Raw genomic sequence first — 19,979 nt, 5'->3', positions numbered from 1 at the left:
ACACAGACTTCGGTGACAGCTCTCTGATCGGACTCAGAATATGTTTTAATGTTAAATCGTACAGGTTTGTGAGTCTTGAGACATATTTGTACAGTAGTCGGGAATAAAGGTCCTCAGGCAGCAATTTGTCTGTTGCCAACAACACGATTAGAAAAGAGCAGAAGGTTATTTCAATTTAAATCATCATTCTTGCTTTATGTGTACCCTGTCTATGCACCCCCTGAACACCCTTTTACCAATACAGACTACGATCCAAAATCTTCCAAACGAATCCTCCTCCTGCGCTGTGTGACTTTCTTTTTTCTATTTTTCTTTTTTTGCGACCCTGGGAACCCCAGGGATTTGGAGACAAGATTTCGAGGAAAGTAGACTGCCACTGTCGAATCCGTTCACTTCTAAATAAGAAGGCCTATACATATGATGAAGGGAACTCTCAAAGAGTTGTGTTGAAGATTCCGTGATGACGTTATTAAAACAGAAGTGCACCTATTTGAGGTATATTGATCATGAAAATTGAGCACTTATGCATGTGAACTGATGTAACTTCAAGTACATGTTTTGCACAAGGACCATGCATGGAGAGGACGGCATGCAATGAACATCTTCACCCCCCCCCCCCTCCGCCTCCCCATGCCTTCACCCTGCCTGGATATGTTAATTTGCCATTCTATGTCCCTGTATTTCTTATATGTATCTTAAAGGAATATGTCCGTCACTGATTATGTGACAAAGACAGGGACGGCAATAATATTCCACATTACTATATACGGTTGAATTGTGCCTCGACTCAACATTTGTCTGGAGATGGCATTCATCTTCAGTGTAATGCTATGTAAACCTTCATTAATCAAGGAAAGAAATCACAGAATAGTTTGTAACTGATGTCTTCATTCCATTTCAGATATCCTTCCAAAATCTTACTTTGGCAGAAAAGGTGTTTTTAACTGAGAAATACAATAACTATTCAACACATTTGCAGACTCAGCGAGTGCCGTTTGTGTCAATGAAGAAAACAGTTTGATAACCAAAAAAGTCACACGAAAGGTCCTTTCTATGCATGCACACATCCCCCATTCCCATAGACTAAAGGGTGATGGTAAAACGTTGAAAATCAACATTTCTTATTTGATAACTCTCCTCCATGCCCAGTGGCGTCGCCAAGGGGTGGCCTGGGGGAACACTTGCCCTCCCAAAACATAGTAGTGCCCCCCCCCCATATGCGATTTGTAGTGTTAAAACAAAATACTCAAACAAAAACTTTATCTGCCTCCATTAAAAACATAAATATCGGACAGACTAAGCCCGAACATTCTTGAACATAAAAGTACTTCAAGTATCAAAATATAGCACCAGATTGTATCTAAAGACCCTTAATTAATCAAACATTTCTCAAAGGGGAGGGGGACACATCTCCCCCAGGACGGCATTCACAAATAAACATTGTGCCCCCTAATTTAGTGCTGGCCCCTGTGCCCCCCCCCCCCCCCCAAATTGAAATATCTGGCGACGCCACTGTCCATGCCTTTTCTATGTGTCATCACAGATATGTTTCCTTCGGTAGGATGACATCAAAAATATATAAGAATCAAATTAAAGCTATCAAGTGTGAAGGCAAATCTTGACAATGATGACAGGGCAATGCAACCAATACGGTAGCCTACTAATCTGATAATGCGCCAACGATACTTGTTCTTCTTAGAAAGTCTTCATTGGGTTTAGCTATCTTTCTGCCTGTTTGTCTGCCGAAACCAAGTTGGTGACTGAGACTTTTGCATGCATTCTCGAGGTCAGAGGTTATCAATTAACTTTTTTTTTCTACGACGGCTATAGAGAGAAACATCTGTTGGGGCAAAGGTCCAAAGAGAATCTCACTTTACTTAGAAACGATCAAATATAACGGGCAGGTCCCGAAGTTTGCTCAAACCTAATGTCATGAAGGTACGCATGACAGCTTAGAGTTAGATTGTGGGCTGATCAATTATTTATTTTTATTTTATTGTATTGCCCCGCATGCAAACCGCCTATTGTGAACCCCCCTGCTATAGGCTATCAAACCAATTAAATTTTGCCGCATAATCAACTATATCGTCTCTAGAAATAATTTCAGCTTCTGGGTACCGTATACTAGGGGATGTACTAGCACCACACCTGACCTTCAATTTCTCTGATGCGGTTATAGGGACAATTCATAAACCTTTTCTACAAATTTTTTGACTAGACATATACGGGATATAATACTCGCAATAGAACCGCAATTATGAAATGGAAATATTATGACCGAAGGGGTTTGTTCAGGTCGTTTAGTCCGAATGGTATAGCGACCACACGTGTGATTGATACCGCTTCCTAACTGGGATCTCGTTAGTACCCCGTCGTGGTATAATATTTAACACATCTAGATATCGAAAATGACAGGGTTGTATTTCAAAGGTTTACATGAAGAATTGTCGACAGCGCTAGTACTACTGACATTTATTGCACCTACTGTACTTCCGCGTAAATTTATGTCATTTCAACGAGACTAAGTTCATAATTATTCATTACTGGGAAACCCACTGCTGATACTGTATGTATGATTGCGTCTTTAATATAGGCCTACGTAAAAAGTATATAAGAACTATATGTGTGTATGTGTACTGTGTAACCAAACGCGTATAGGCTACCACTGACTGACTATTCACCACGTAATGTAGGCCACAACTCCAGCTTTTCACACCGCAGGCCAATTATTTGCACCCGTTTCGAATGCCCGTTGTAACACTATCATAGATGAAGAACTTGAGGTGGGAGGCTAAGTGGCCCTTACAGTATTTTACATTGGAATCATGACTGACTTGATGAATTCAGATTGAGCGAAAGTGGTTGGACCATGTACCAAACGCTGTGTATTAATAAGGCCAACACACTCACTTGTCGCTTTGAACCTGTCATGGTTTCTGAATCCTTTGTATTCATGTATGGTTGCCAAATACAAGGCCAACTGAAAGTGTGAAGTAATACTACCATGATATGCAATGTGGTACCTTGTCTTAGATTTGCCGATCGTCTGTAGAAACGCCATCGTACATGTTATTTAAAACAAAGGGATGTATATAAATCAGTTTATCAAGGGCCACACGAGTACAAACTCCAACGTGTGCATATGAGACATGCATTATACAGTGGAGAGAGAACTGTGTATAGATGGTTCAATTGGTCGAAAGCGATTTCGTGGGGGAGATACTCAATGTAATTGATATATGGTTATATCGTCTTCATCGTACATTTGTGTCTATATAGCATGCATGCTGTTTTAAAGCGTTACCAATTATGGCGCAATTGTTGAGATTTTATGATTTTACCATAACAACGGAAAGTATAAGCCTAACTTGAATTCTGCTACCAAGTCCTTCAATGTAGTTTTCTTAAAAATGAAGTCAGGTGTGTTGCAAATTTGCAAAGATATGTCCAAATCATCAGTTCACCGTATAAACCAGTAATGTATATGTGTGCGTGAGCGCGCGCGTGTGTGTTCGTGCTACCATCTGAACTGTTACGTGTTGCTGTCGATCGTAAAGAATGAAGAAATATTTTCAAATTATTCTTTCTAGACATTTCGTTTTGTGGTTAGTATATTTTCGATAAAGCAAAACATATTATTAAATTATTTGTAATTAATTATCAATTCATCCAAGTGATTTCAAGGATAATTCCGCTCGTCTTAAGTAGACTGCGCCATAATAGGTACCTAAACGACACCTGTATTAGCAAAGATATATTTGCTTCTGCAGGAATGATCAGAGTTTCACCAACGCTTGTCAAAATAAGCTATAGATGTACAAGTTAATAACACTTCCGCGAGAGTTAGATGTGTAACAATTACAGAGGAATTTATTCGACAGTGATTTAAATTTACATGGCCAAAGTCATAATAATTAACCTTCCATGCTTCAATGTGTTTATAAATATATGCAAGTATATATAATAAGAACGGTATAAGTACGGTATACGCTTATAGCCTATATCTCTCGCCCACCCGTTTTATGCTTTGCACCTGACTATCCATGAACACATTTCACACACAATAAACACATCAGCATGATACGACCAAGCAATTGGCAATTAGCCAGTATGTCTCTACTATAATATGCCCTAACACCTAACCATACCCATATAGACTCACCCTTCAGTGGTATCTTTTTCTGACGGTAAGGATGCATTATTCTCCTCCCATGCTTCCTCGACGATGGAGTCCGATTCCCCATTAGAGACGTCATTGTCTGAACTAAAGTAGGAATAAGAATCTATCGAGTAGCTGCTACTGCCGTCATAAATTGGTCCCTCAAGTTGTTCGCCCCAGTCGTTGTCTTCATCGCCTTGGAATATCGGTTGGATACCCATGGCAACACAGGCGCAGACGAAAATACTGAGAGAGTAGAATAAGTTGCAAAGTCCAAGCTCCATTATTATTTCTATCGGTTAAACTTCTACGGTGATCTAACGAACTCTGCTGGACAGCCTCGCAAAACCTGACAATCACAAAAACGAAAACAAAATTTTAGAAAACTTTGAAACAAAATGTCACATTTCCCTTTATATACGGTATATTATGAAGAATTTATACTACATCCTGAAGAGACCTATTAGAATTCGTATAACGTTATAACAATAGCCGTGTAAACTTTGAAAGGCGGATATTCCCAAACAGTCACTGGTCAGATTCTTCGTATTCGTATACTCGTATTCGTATTGTCAACTTTATTCCTGTCAAAGATGAGTCACGTGATTGTTAGCACGCACCATTTACCACCTTTGATAACAATGCATACAAAATTACGCCATATGAAAACAAACAGAGCGTCATTAAAATGTTTTCATTTCTGGAAATGACGGGACACAGAAGTTCACTTGTCCTCCATATATCATCAGTTTCATATTGTTGTTGTATATTCCATATTTCCCTATCGCGCATGATATTTCCGTTTCCTACCGTGAATCATGCAAGGTTAAGAAATTATCTCTCATCATCAGTACATGCAGGAGTTAAATACTAGTTAATGTGTTGTTATAAAAACGTGGTGTGAGGGCAATTCTATTTCTAGGAAAACGCGGAAAAAATAGCCACAGATTGAAATGGAGCGAATCAGTGGCGTGCGCAGGGTTTCGAAGGTGGAGGGGTGGTGGGGGGATTCAATATTTACCCCCCCCCCCATCGATTGTCTAATGGCGCATTCTTATGTGTATTTAGGCACGAAAATTGAGCTAATAAATAATAAAACTTGAAAATTCCCCCGACTGATTTAGGTTGGCCTGAAGCTATATGGGAGGGCCACAGGCGAGTCAAGGATTTTATCAAGAATATGGTTCTGCCCAGGGGACATTGAATGGAATTGCCGTGTAGGATGGTTTGGGGTTCCTCCTCAGGAAATAAAAATATTTAGAATCCAAATTGTGATTGTTATTTTTTTTTATAAATTAGGTCTATATAAGTAGCTCTAAAAGCAAGGTTGTGCTTATAAATACTTTGTGTGAGGTTCGACGAGAACAAAAAAAAAAAAAGGGGGGGGGGAGGGTTCACCTGTAATAGTTGTATAAGTCTTCCCATGCTTAAGTAAAAAAATCCACTATATTGAACCTTTTCCCCTGGAGCGAATTCTATTATTTGTTTTAGTTCTCGGAAAAAAATAGAACAATGTGATATATATAGTTATCCAGAACTTTCATGCATTAGCTTTGTATTATGTGGCAAGGCCGCAAGGGTCACAGTAAAGGTCAAACTATAATGGTGTTCGCGACATAAACATTACTGGGAGTAATTACGTTCTGCACACTGACTGAAAATAGATCGAGAACATCAATCGATGCTGAGGGTGTAAACGCTTATAAAAATCGTACATATCAGTATAGTGATCTCAGGGTGTTGTTGTCAATAAAGGAAACATCTTAAACCCGGATTGAACAACCCCAACCCTCCACCACCCCCCCCCCCCCCGCCTCAACACTGACGTGGCCAGTAGCGGATTTTTATTTTATTTTTATTATTGCCATCTTTAATGAGGGTAGTCCTGCTCCAGAGGAGCCCTTAATACAAAATACAAGTACAATATTATGCAGTTGAAAAATGGAAAACATCCAAGAGCACAAAGGACAGCAAAAAGATAGACAAACACATATCAGACATCTGACCAAAATATATAAGTTTTCGTATTGCGTTTAAAAATATTAAAGCATTCAAATTTTGGGGAAGACTTTTCCACGACCTGCCTCCAGAAAATGTAAAGGACCTTTTACCATTCCCAGATCTAACAGGAGCAAGTAATATCTAGTGTAAGTTGCCCCCCCCCCCCCCAACCCCGTTCAGACATTTTCAGGGATGAAACGGGGATAATAAAATATTGGCAAAAAAAGAAAATTAGTAACAAATATTCATCAGATTACATCATATGATTTGACTTGTTTCCCATAGGGGAACCCCAGACCCCCTCCCTACATCGGAGTCGGCTTCAACGACCCCAGGGTCCCACCCGATCATTTGTGAAAACTGAATCCACCTTTGGCTCTCCATATCAATTCATTTTCCCCTCCTAAAATCCGTCGGAGAATTCGAATTTGCCACCCCTTCCCCTTCCTCCTCCATATTTAAATGCTATAGGCACGTCACTGAAATAAACTTCAAAATTCGCTAAACCTAAAACATGCAAGATGGGGACAAACGTTTGGTTTTTCAATGAACAAAAGAATGAATTCCTTCCCATTTATCCTTAGCAATCAAGAAGATATCCTACTTTGGATATTTGGAGGGGTGAAGGTGTCGATATTTGGGGGCACGAGCATCATACTTATGCAGAGAACTGGGCGAACACGGGTATAAAGCGATGTCCTTCTCCCTAAAAGATAAGTGTTCGTCAAAGAGATACCGAACATTCGATACGGAGATTATATTGCTAACATACACCACATGCCACATATAGCTCAGAATGTATTACGTCTTTGTCAGTCTGTTCCATGAGATGATATATAGGCCTACAATAGAGTAGACCACGTTAGAAGCATAGGACACGCTTTCGCGGTTATCATTGTTAATTTTGTGGTCAAATTCAGGTTAAAATCAAACCAGGATAAATTTTTAAAAGAGGGATGAGAACAAAGACGATCTCCAACAGGTTGCGGTATTATCAAGTTCGCGATTAGCATTGTAACTTGAGAAATATTTCTCCACGGGTGTTGATATAATAATAATAATAATAATGCTGTCTTAGCTGCGCAGTTCCCTGTATTATATATGTCGCTGCTGCTTCGAGCAATGGCATGGGTTTATCTAAACTCATTCCTGAAGGCTTTGCTAGCTCGATATATGCCTAACTTATACACTGAAAAGTAGAATTTGCCTCGTACATACTCCAAAATGGATTGGGTAAAGAGATAAAGGTAATCTCAGAAAGTGAAAACACAACCGTTTCAGAGTATTTCTCTATGTCTATTGACGAGATCCGTCACTAATTTGAGCTCTCTTAGTTTGTCCATAATTTCTGGCATTTTAACTAACCTCTAATTATACTAAAACGCATTTTCCTTAAATTCATTCACCAAAGATGGGTGAATTCAGTTATGAAAATGTCGTCACTGTTATACAAGCGTGGATTCAGAGGGTATAGGCGAGTGGGTGTATACCCAACCCCTTTTCGACCCCCCCCCGCCCCTTCACACACACACAAATTATAGTTGTTATTAGCACAACCTAGCAGGGAAACCTGGTTAAAGACTGATACCCCAAATATGCCACAAAATGCACCATTTGTTAGTCGTCTAAAATTTACTTTTTTTCGGGTTGGAGAGGACCCCAGACTCCATGGGAGCTGGCGTCTAACGACCAGGGTCACAACCATCCTTTATCAAATCATTATGCTATACTATTCGCATGCCATTTCATAGTTGGGATGCAGATGGGCATCTTTCTTTGTTACTTTCTGTTACCGTGGTATTGATATACATTGCAATGTTTCAACTTTCCAATGCGTATATGATTTGTCCCAAGTGTTTACAGCGTTCTTTTAGTATACCAACTTTACAACGTATTTAATTGTACAACCGACGTCAATTGCATCATGGAAATGAAAGCCTGTTTGGGGAAAACAACAGTATACTGCATTTACCACATGTCATTGGCATGTCTCATCACTCAAAGACATCCGTTAACGGGGGACTGGACTAGATAGCCCTAAAAACTTTCACAATAATGTTTCTCACGCTATCGTAGTGCCACCACAGACGGGACTGGTCGTCGTACTCCTGCCCCTGCACCTGCCCCCTCTCCCCCACACACGGACCATCCATCTTCAAATTTGTAACGTTAATCGATGTCCCTGTCATTTGATGTTCGTATCTTATCGATAAAGAAGCCATTCAGATTCAGTGAGTGTTTACGTACCGCGCAGAAAGTGTACAAAGTTTGGCAGACGATTAAATTGACGGTGCTGTTACCCCCTCCAGGACCCTCATTTGGGCACTGATGGTGGCTCTTTGTCACTGTGACCTATACCTCAAGACATTAAAGTGCACTAAATTACAGAAAGATGAAATATGGATTTAGTGTGTGTGGACCAGTGATCCCCTAGTGGTTTGTTCCGTTTTCACAAATTCGAAATAGGTATCAATAAATTTGATGTCATGCATGGCGATGTAGGTCGTAATTCAATGTTAGAAGATTCACGATAACAAACACTAAAATATTAAGATTTTCATTTGTTTAACTTGAGATTTATTCGCTTATGCTGGATAAGAAACGATTGTTTTAACTCGTTGAGCGACATAAGTAAATATATCATATTGGTGGACTGGTATAGTATACGACGAAAATAAATCGGAACGGAACAAGTTCAACAGTTGAGGTATTCCTGCTTTCGAGTTGACCATGGTCTGGGGTTAAGTGGTGAACCATTCATAGGATAGACAAAACTCCCTGAACAAAACAAGATGAAATATTCCAGGTAAGTAAGCCTCCTGTATGGGGTCCATCCTGTCATATAGGTTACCAAGCATTGAGGGGTGACAAGAAAAACGCAGGCCCTCTTGTTATAGCCGCCCTGACAAAGACAAAACTGTTGGATCACTTCAGAAAATATTTAAACACAGATCATTGTGTTAATATAGCGTCGTGCTTATGTAGCCTATAGAGGGGTCATTTATAGCGTATTGGCCTGTACGCGTTATGGGTTCTTCAATTTTGCTGATTGCTCTACGCATTGAAAAACGCACAATGGGTTCATCATTAGTACCCTTACGAGCCTACCAAGTACCATGTAAATCCATGCCAAATGAAAATAAGAGAAAGACCTTTAACTACAGCCGACTGATATTCAGCTATGATCAATACGACTGACGAGAGAAGGGGTCGGAGATGCTACAAATAACCTCGCGGTCCGGGTCAATTTGGGAGACCGAGAAATATGGAGGGGCCGGGAAAATATGGGATATGTTGAGAGTGCGAAATAAGCCCTGCGACATTGATTGTCCCCTGCGCCCGACCTCGGCGGCTATCGACGCCTTTAGTCACAAGTGTGGAACGCTAATGATGTTATGTTTGGAATTCATTGCCTTGATATATTGCTTCCTTGTGCTACGTATATACATTCGTGTAACCGTCCCATTGGGATTTGGACAGCGTATTATCTATGAAGAAATTTAGTTATCGAAATCCAGCATCACACGCTTTGAGATTTAAATCCCTAGCGGAAAGAAACTAAGGGAATTAAAGTTTTCAGGGAATTTATAACTATTATTCTACGCGAATCATAAAAAACATAATTGAAAATAATCAGCCAATACGTATATCCGACAATGTGCAGATTACCATACGCTAATGCGTATAAATCATGTTTTGAAAATATTAAGATCGGTGAAAATTGGTCATGCATGCCTGACGAGGTCGCATATATGTTATAAAGCATTGTGAATGTTCAATGAAACGAAAGAGCCGTTCACGTTATCATATTCTGTGTAATAGTGAAGATACGATAAGCGATGTAATGTATGGTCGATGATGGGTATAGCCGATGGCTCTTTTGGTCGTTCAATTACACTGGTCCATATCCGAGATTGCAGAAGTGAAGTCCCCCTCCACCCCACTTCCTTCAATGTCAGTCCTTATTTGGAGTAATGTTGGAGCAACATTCAACATACCCTCAAACATTTCATATCCGTGCAATACATGTTATATAGAAGTATTGTGTATTTGTTCTGCGAATAATAGTAAGTCTTCATTTAAATAGAATTTTGTCTACAAAAGAACGCCTCGTTCATGAATCATTCATAATTAACACTACTCTCAAGCAGGGGCGTGCGCAAGAGGAAGCTCGGGTTATAGCCCCCCCCCCCCCATCTCACAGAGAATCATCGTTATACTGATCGTTATTATTAGCGTCCTTACACTATCTTATTCCCTGTCATCCCGCCAGAGTTATCGTCATACTGATGTATCGTCATTATTAGCGTCCTTATACTATCTTATTCCCTGTCATCCCGCCAGAGTTATCGTCATACTGATGTATCGTCATTATTAGCGTCCTTATACTATCTTATTCCCTGCCATCCCCGCCAGAGTTATCGTCATACTGATGTATCGTCATGATTAGCGTCCTTATACTATCATATTCCCTGTCATCCTCCCCGCCAGAGTTATCGTCATACTGATGTATCGTCATGATTAGCGTCCTTATACTGTACTATCATATTCCCTGTCATCCTTCCGACAAAGTTATCGTTATACTGATGTATCGTCATTATTAGCGTCCTTATACTATCTTATTCCCTGCCATCTCCGCCAGAGTTATCGTCATACTGATGTATCGTAATTATTAGCGTCCTTATACTATCATATTCCCTGTCATCCTCCCCGACAGAATTATCGTCATACTGATGTATCGTCATGATTAGCTTCCTTATACTATCATATTCCCTGTCAATCCCGCCAGAGTTATCGTCATCATATACGTTAACAATTCCTTCGTCATCTTAACCATTCTTTAGTAAGCCTATTGCAATAGAAGCTTTATAGACATATTGGACATGACACTCATCTTAGCAATCGTCATGGCAATTCGACAAGACAATAAGTTTCGTGCTTTCTACAAGTTTGTATATCTACGGATACTTTAATGCGCAGACTAACACAACCAATGTCAGCTTGTAAATGATATTGACTGATGAGGGTGCATACACATACAAATACAGAGGAGACATGCCATGTGTAGTTGAGTTGCCCTATATCCTTCTATAAGATATATCCTATACTACAGAAACACAAAGATACAAACCCTCACATAAACATCGTTTGCTTGTTTGCTTCACTGGCCGTATGGCTCTTTACTTTTGGTTCTTACGTGAAGATGAGATTTTTGTGTTCATGACAAATATTTCCTATATTTATTTATTGATGTGAAAACTTATGAAACTCAATCAGAGATTCAAACTACCGTTCCAGGTATAAATTTCAGCAAGTTACATATTTGTGTGTCTGTTCGTTTATGTGTGTGTCATACTTCCAAGTCGTATCTCAGTTCAATAACCGTTAAAAGGTCTGTATCATCTCAGAAACTGTCCACCAAAGAAGAGTTAAGAAATATTGCAGAACGGTGTGGAAGAATTAAGAAACAGTAAATACCAAAAAGAGCATCTTCAAAATATGTTTACACACTGATCGACGTTACAAGCTATAATTCCACTAAACCTTCACCCTTTCTCCCCCTTTCGGCATGGTTTGTACTAAGTGTCTTTGTGGTTACGCTCTGTCAATCTACTTAAGTATACTTGAATTAAACCTTGCTAAGAACTTACACAAAAGACCCCGCACTCGTTACTCCCCAAGACTTAAACCATACGTTCAAAGTACATCAGTGTATACCGAGTAGGTGTACACCTATAGAGGCAAGAACCAACGTACTCAAATTTAAAAGAAGATTATTCTTGTGGAGAATTAAAGTCTCCTTGAGGCTTAACTCTTCGGAGTCTGTTCAGCGGTGCAAATGAGTCTCCCTACTTAAAAATTGGAAAATGCTACGGCTGTTATATTTGCCTCCCCCTTTCTACATACGCTTCCGGCGCAATCACAGGAACGTATCGCTCATAGCGTATAATGAATAGAAAAAAACGACCCCAGCGCATTTGGCAAAGAAAAATTGGCCGATACGCTTTAACAGAGGCTACCATTAAGGCCGATATGATTACAGGCCCTATCATGGTGGAGTGTGTATTGAGAATCTTACACGAACACATCGATAGGATAGATTTGAGTTCAAGGGGGCTAACTATTACACTGGAACATTTTAAATGACACCGTGGGAGCGGTACATTGATAAACAAGTATGAAAAGTTAGAGATGTAAAACATAAAAGGGGCCAGGACGGCCACCGGGTTGGGTTTTAGTATATAGTAGGGTATCCTAGGACAGGCCGGTGCCAGGTGTGTGGCAGACCCCCACCCCCCCCCCCCCCCCGGCTGATATTAAGGTATTCTGCTACTTATAGTCTCAGGTTTCGTTCTTGGCCTAACTGTTTCCATCTGTTGTAAGATTCAGCCTCTTATGTGTGCTTGTGCCTATACCTTTTAGTTCTCGATAGTACACTGGTATTCTATTTTATTGGTGTTTTTATTATAATTTCTCCCCATGCACCCTGAAGGAGCTGCACTACAGTGTACTTCCGAAAGCCTGATGCGAAAACTTAGCTATATTTATGCTGAGCTGTAATGATGGTGCCTGATACGTCCAGTGTGTACTATAGCGGGTAGTTAAACAACCTGCACAATTAGGTCTATATACTAGGGCGATCAGACGTCCCCGATTTCGGGGACAGTCCCCGATTACAGTGTCCTGTCCCCGATGAACAAGTGTCACCGGAAATGTCCCCGATTCGTCAAAATGTTCAGGAATTTCGAAAATATCCCGCTTTATTAGTAAAATAATTTTAAAAACAAAATTCCGGGGAGTAATGCATCAGTAGAAAGGGTGTTTCCTCTCATGAATGACTTATGGAACTCAGGGAAATTTCAGCTGAAGGTTGAAACGGTGAAAGCCATGCTGCATGTCAGAACCCATTTCAGTATGTCCTGCAGACATGTGTGGAATTCAGCAATAAGCTCAGTAGCACCAATTAAGTATTGAAGAAAATACACTCTTCAGAGAAGTACTCTAAGACCAATTGATCACGAATTTATGACACAAGCAACTCAAAAGCTCTCAAAAAACCACGTAAAGTATGTGAATTTTATCTAAGAAAAAGCTACATTTTTGAAATAAAATTGATTTAAAAAGTGTTTTCTAAGTATCACCATTTTACATCTAAGCACCTGAGGCATTTGAAAATTTTCCAAAGGGGAGGGGAACCCCTCCCAGTTGGAACTCACTTAGATTTCTAATTCTGACAATATCGTGCTAACACGTTTTGAGAGGAAATGTCTGTCTTCTCCGACATTTGACATCAGCTAATCTCCCAATCACTGCCTCTCCTCCTCTTCCCAACCCCCTGTCCCCCATCTCACACACAAAACAAACTCGGCAATGTGACCGTGCATCCAGATAGTAACAAGGAAAGTACTTTTATCCATTCTAGTCTTATGCTCACAGGTCTTAAGAATGGGAAAAGTACACTATAATGTATTTGCAGCACTATTAAACTCTATAGTCATTTAAGTGAAAGTATAGACAATCAGGTTAATGTACTCACCTGCATGCACTTAAAGATGTTATGTCTTGGTTAAAGTTACAAGTAACCTACTAACTCCTAATGTTATAAATCCATAAAACTCGAGAGAGAGACTCGGAGAGAAAAAGACCATACACCGCACATCCACGAATCGCGTGTTTGTTGTTGGATCTCATCCAAGGAAAAGGGAAATTGGTATTAAATTATTAATTTCGATAAAGCCCCTTTTATAATCCGACGTCCTCTCTCAATAACGAGGTGACCAATCGAAAGCCTCTAGCTAGCTTCCCGTGCTCCAATCAAATTAACACCTCTTATCTAGAACAACACAAACGAAGTCGTCCATTCATTGGAGCTATAGCCGAACGAATACGACAAGACGTATAGAAGCCTATAACAACACAACAAAACTCGGGTTGTGCATGTTCAAATCATACAATTGGTATCCGGTTCGCGAGTTTTCACTCGGTTCACAAGTTACTCGCTGAATGGAAGACCACTACATTAGTAATAACAAATGATATCCCTTCTGGTTCTCCCTTCTCTTTGACTTGATTGTTTTATATTTATGGAACAACGACTTGCAAGCGAGGCTATAAATACCAGATGTGATGACTGGCCTATGTTTGAACTCCAACAATATGTCAAAAAGTCTTTCCCATTAAAAAGATACTTTTAACCGCAACCACTCATGCAGTCACTGGTAAAACTCCCGTGTATTGTTCAGACCCTTCAGGTTCCTCAGTTCTTTTCTGTTTCTGCGAGGCATCCCGCAGAAGGAAAAGAATGGGAAGAAAACAACGAAAGACCAATGACTGAAACCCGTGCAAAGCTACGTTCTTTGTGTCCAGATGTCAACCGACTTGCAGTCTGGTTATCCTCAGTCAAGAATCGGTTATATGGTGAAGGAGAGGTTGTCGATATCATGAGTCTGTCGCCTGCCTGTATGACCCTATAGGGTTATTACCCTCTCCTTATCATATACTTGTGAGTCCTTTGGTGTCTGGCCAGGCGCTGGGTAATTCATTTATCTTCGTGGCATCCTGATACGGTGTTCACACTCAACGTCCAAACTAGGTCGTTATTTAACCTTCAGAAGATGACCAAACAGGCTTTACAACGTATAAATTACGTGATGTGTTCTGTTTATAGCTCCATGGTTCAATTAAACATATATATACCGCCGCTTAAGACTATATGTCATAAATTACACCATGTGACAGACGTTTGCTAGGCCCCAACGAGACCATGTGGTCTTCAACAGAGTACAGTATAACGCGTGTCAGTTTAACGTTACAAATAACCGAGACAAATCTATTTACTGCAGCCTGAAACTAGCGTTAAATCGAAGAGCTAATATTGTCCGTCGGTAAGCAAACAGAGTAGGTCACTCACGTAAGATGAGGGCAAGAAGATAAACACATACCAGTTAAGGAGGCTTCTGTCATGATATTGATTCCTCCTTGTAACCATGACAACCTTTCACTGTTACAACTGAAGAGCAGGACAAACTTGCACCTTTTCCAATTAAGGGTGCTTGTTCAAAAATGATAACTCCTTTCCCTCTTTGTATAGTCAACTTCATGAGAAAGGGTATTGTTCGAAAACTGTTTTAAATTGAGGGAGTAGATTTTTACTGAACAATACTAGTAAAGTCCGGGGATTTTTACGACTTTCGTTAATTATTCGCTTATTAACGGTCATTTTGGTTCCAAAACGTGTCTTCTTTTGATAAATTGTGATATAAATATTAGGAAAACTGGGAATAGATTTGGAAAGTTCTTAGGGAATTATTGACGACCAAAATCTCCCGATTTCATGGAAAGCGATTTAAGGACATTGAAGACTCGCCCCAAACCGCGTGCCGCCCTCTGAAAAAAGTTTACTTTCTGTTGCTTGCAAGTGAAGTTTTTTTCTTGTCGCTACAAAATGCAAACAGTAATGAAATATGATACCTTGATATATTTAATCTGGACCTGAGATGTCCATCGCTGCTATGTACACTGTGTTGTGGGTATTGACCGTAGCTGCATGAAATGACTGTATACTCGTGCCCAATTACCGACGGTAGCGAGCTGTGTGTGTATTTTCTGGGATCGATGGTGGTGTCTAACACTTATGTTACACCTCATTCGAAAGTAGGTCAGATTATCGGCATCAGACGTTCTTTGTGCGCGAGTCTTCACTCCCTTTAATGAAAAGTACTGTAAGATATTACAAGATCGACGTCTCGGTGACGTTGTAAAAGGAACAAAGTCATGAACAGAATTTTGCCAAAACAAACTTAGCAATATAATAGAAATGTTATCAGATCTCGAGACACCGAATTTAAGAGATATTATTTTTGTCATATGTCATGTGTCTATACCACCTGCGCAAAGGATTGTATTCGCAGCTGGGCGTCATGTTGAGAGCTACGGAAACGTATAAAAGCCATTAAATTCAAACTAAATTGCACAATCGGGCAGACATTGAGAAAGACCTCCTTTTCGTCACAATGCTCAATTTCTTCACATATTTTTGTCAATAATGCAACAAAATTAACCCAATATGCATCTGGTGATAATAGTGAAGTGAAGTTAGTGAACAAAGAACATTTCATTCCATTTCCAAAATTGAATGATGACGTCACATCCTCTGATATATCCCGCATTTTGTGAATGTTCTTTAATATGGAACTAATGAGCCAATGTTGGAGGTTATCAATTAGTACAACAGTTGTGTGATATATTGGCCAACGTTCTTATAGACCTAACAATAAAATGTTAGCTAGCGTAGCATATATGATCTCTGGTTACGAAGTTTTGTCTAACCATTATTGCAAAACGATGAAATTGGTATGTAAATCAAAGAAAAAACTTGAAACATGAACACAACATTTACTGAATCATTATTCAGAAGGCTTTCTCAATACCGTTTCATGACGATGAATCATTTTTAATCCTTTTCCGCTTTTAGAATGCATCTTACCTATCTTGAGTAAACCTTATTTGTAGAACCAAGCATTTTGATCTCTAGAGTGAGGCAAAATATGTCACCAAAAACAGAACTAGTATTGTTCGATACAGGTGACCAACGCCTACAGTGGAATTACGACCTTCCTTACCGGTTTCGAACCTCTGGACATACAAACATTAGCGTATAGTGGTTAGGGTGTCCGCATATCAAACGGGAGGCCCGGGTTCGAATCCCGGTGATGGCTGGAAGTTTTTTTTACTGTTCTTGATTTTCCAACTCATTACGATTCCAATTATATATATATATATATATATATATATATATATATATATATATATATATATATATATATATATATATATATATATATATATTCATTTGCTTTTGTCGTTTACCTCCATTACGATGTGCTTGCCGTTAGCTACATATTGTTACATCAGGTGAGTATTGAAGAATCCATTGAAAAAGGGAATAGATATATACTAACTACCGATGTTTCGGTGTAATAAAGTTTGGTTAACAAATATAGTGTTCATATAGTCTATTTCTTTTAAAGTTACTTCAAAAACAACGTGACTATACGCTGACATCACGTAACATGATTGATCGGTATACAATCAATTCATAACAAATTTACCTTTATATTTTGATAGAACTGATATGTAGGCTATATCGATCCGAGGTACCGTGTGAGATATAGATGTAAAATATATGATAACCGAAAACGATGAAAAGAAACCGCGAATGTCAATAGTAACTGAGATATGTTGGGCTTAAGTACGTTATCTTTACAAGACATACTACACATGGAAAACAATGCACGGTACGTGACCAATTGTAATGTAATGTAAACAGGATGATTGCTTCAAAATTGAACATGAAAATTGAGGGAAGTCAATTTTTTAACCTCAGTGTTCTGTTCAGTATTTTGTAATCATAGGCTAAATCAAGCAAATGAGAAGAAGCAAACTGCCCAGTTGTAGTAGCCCAATCGCAGGGGGGGGGGGGGGTGAGTGGGGGTTGGGGGAGGGGTAGGCGGTCTATAGAGTCCCTTTCAGTTGGAACCCTTCCCGAGCACCATATTGTCAAACCGTACACAAGTATGACAGGTAAATTATTTAAATCAGCAACCTAGTCAAGCAATCGACTAATTCGATTTGTGAAAACAGGAACGATAGTGGAGTTCGAATAATTTGTCCATATTTATGCAAGACAGAACTTGGAGCAATGTGCAAGTTGGCCATAGCAATCTGTGGGTTGCAAATCACACATTCGAGTTAATGCTGTTGTTATAAGTAAGCTATATTTACCACTTTTCCTATAACTTCTTCCCCTATCAGCCTGCCACCCGCCCCTCTGCAATTTGATATTATTGTTGCCTGGCTAGATTTACGAACGAGAGTAAGAAGTTGTGTGACCTTTTGGGCTATACGGTTGGTAAAATCGATAGTAGATATTAAATGTAATCACAATCCATACAAATAATGCAAAAAGTTGTCATGTTATGAAAACAAACAAACAACAAAGAATGTTTGTAACCTATACAACCCCTTATTCAACTCGATACAACAACGTTGTTGTCAAGTAAGCTACACGACAAACGCGAAGACAAAGTGAGGGCGCCATGCAAGATAACATAAGGTTGTTGCGATATGAGGTATAAACTTTAAAGATCGCTCTAGATGGAGAACTCGAATCTCGGTGTACTCGGCGGGCTCGCTCGATGATCACGTGAACTAGAAATATGATCAACTTGGAACTTTCAAGGAGACCAAGTCACGTAGCAGCGCACTTCACGCAAGTTCAAGAAAAATAACATACAGTTTGGTTGCTGAGTAATAATGGGGTGGCCGAAGGGGCGACCACCCCCCCCCCCTTTAGCATATATGTATGTATTTATTTATTTTTTTTTTTTTATGATATCGCTAGTAATTTCAAAATAGAAAATGCTTAGATGCAACTTACCAGGCCTGGGAATTGTCATTTCCAGAGATCTGGGAGGCATTTTCGGCCAAAATTTTCAGTCTTGCTTCGATTGATTGAGTTATACTCGCTCCTTCTATGCCTTCATACATGGTAGTGTCAATTCAGTGCTACAACTGAATGCTATTCGATCAATGAATCACAAATTGCCCTTGTAAATTCTTCTTGTACACCTGTCAGGTATGGTGTCACCCTACTGATTTGCACATATATGCATTCACGAATCATGTTTATAACATCTTTCGACATTAAATTCCGTACACAGAAAGAGTACCCAATTCCCTCCGTGTAAGCTCCTAGGCTCTCTCGATAATCTTTGACTTCGGCTATACATTTTGAGCAACTGTTCATGTGAAGAATTTACTCGTGATATTTGGCATTATAGTGCATTTTATACTACTCTATACATTGGAATAACATACAAAGCTCAGGTTTACCGATTGTGTAAGCTCAACATTGTCGTTTAGTACGAAATCTTTGAATGGAAATGACTTTGAACAGTTGCACACATGATAAAACGGTATAAACCTGAAAAAAACACCGTTCTACACATGTGGTATAACAACGGTTTGGAAATAAGTAAAATTCGGAAAGTATTATTTTTAGACTAAACGAGATATTTCTCATTAAAACGTCAAAATTCTGAAATTAAAGCTTCTGAAAAAAAACTATACCGTATCCGTATATATACTAGCGTAAAATGTAGATACGAAATATGAGTATGGATATGACGTCAAAATCTGGAAAATTCCGTTATCAGGCGCGGCGGAACGGAAAAATTAATGTGTGGAGACTATCTAAGCGGAGCGCCACCATCGGTTGGCGCGGAGCGTACAAGAAAATTTTGGGTTTTTTCAAACCCCCAGGTGGCCGGAAACGGCACTTCCCGAGTGTTTAATGCTGCGAATACCTAGCCCTAAAATATGGGTCTCAAGCCTGCAATTTCTCAGATTGCACCTAAAAGTCTGTAAAAACATTGTAATTTGTATGTTCGATGGTGTTTTAAGAGAGTAGCTATTCCTCGTAGTGTACTCGCAAAGACGTTTTTGAGTGTAGTAAGGGCAGTGGCGGAGCTAGGGGTATTGGTCAGGGGGGGGGGCCAGAATGGTCTGTAGGGGCGCTTTCGACACTATCTAAGCGGAGCGCCACCACAAGTTGGCGCGGAGCGTACAGAAAATTTTTGAGAAAAGATACTCCCTAGATTGCAGGAAATGACCCTTTCCGGGCCTTGCTAATTTGCAGATTAACGGAGAATAAAAAGGTGTCGTCGCCATTTTGTCGAAAAATTACACCAACAGAATATGACAAATGTCAATAGGTATATGAGAGCGCAATAAAATAGTCAATAATCTCGAATAAGTA

At 39.6% G+C, this 19,979-nt stretch overlaps 1 protein-coding gene across 2 annotated transcripts in view; it reads right to left on the bottom strand.

Annotated features, from left to right (window-relative positions):
* The window catches only part of LOC139962566 (uncharacterized), a 36,077-nt gene extending 21,540 nt beyond the window's left edge, over positions 1 to 14,537 (bottom strand). The window contains exons 1-2 of one of the 2 annotated variants that reach the window (XM_071962683.1): positions 13,698 to 14,537; positions 4,163 to 4,508 (exon numbers count right to left, since the gene is read on the bottom strand). In XM_071962683.1, the coding sequence (XP_071818784.1) occupies positions 4,163 to 4,443 (281 nt within the window). In that variant the 5' untranslated portion in view covers positions 4,444 to 4,508; positions 13,698 to 14,537. The remainder of the gene's footprint in view (positions 1 to 4,162; positions 4,509 to 13,697) is intronic. The other variant, XM_071962692.1, reaches the window with a different exon arrangement.
* Between the last annotated feature and the right edge of the window lie 5,442 nt (positions 14,538 to 19,979).

The sequence above is a fragment of the Apostichopus japonicus genome, chromosome 3 (assembly GCF_037975245.1).
Source record: "Apostichopus japonicus isolate 1M-3 chromosome 3, ASM3797524v1, whole genome shotgun sequence".
Classification (NCBI taxonomy): domain Eukaryota; kingdom Metazoa; phylum Echinodermata; class Holothuroidea; order Aspidochirotida; family Stichopodidae; genus Apostichopus; species Apostichopus japonicus.
The sequence above is the reverse complement of the archived record's forward strand: the minus strand, read 5'-3'. Positions and strand labels throughout refer to the sequence as shown.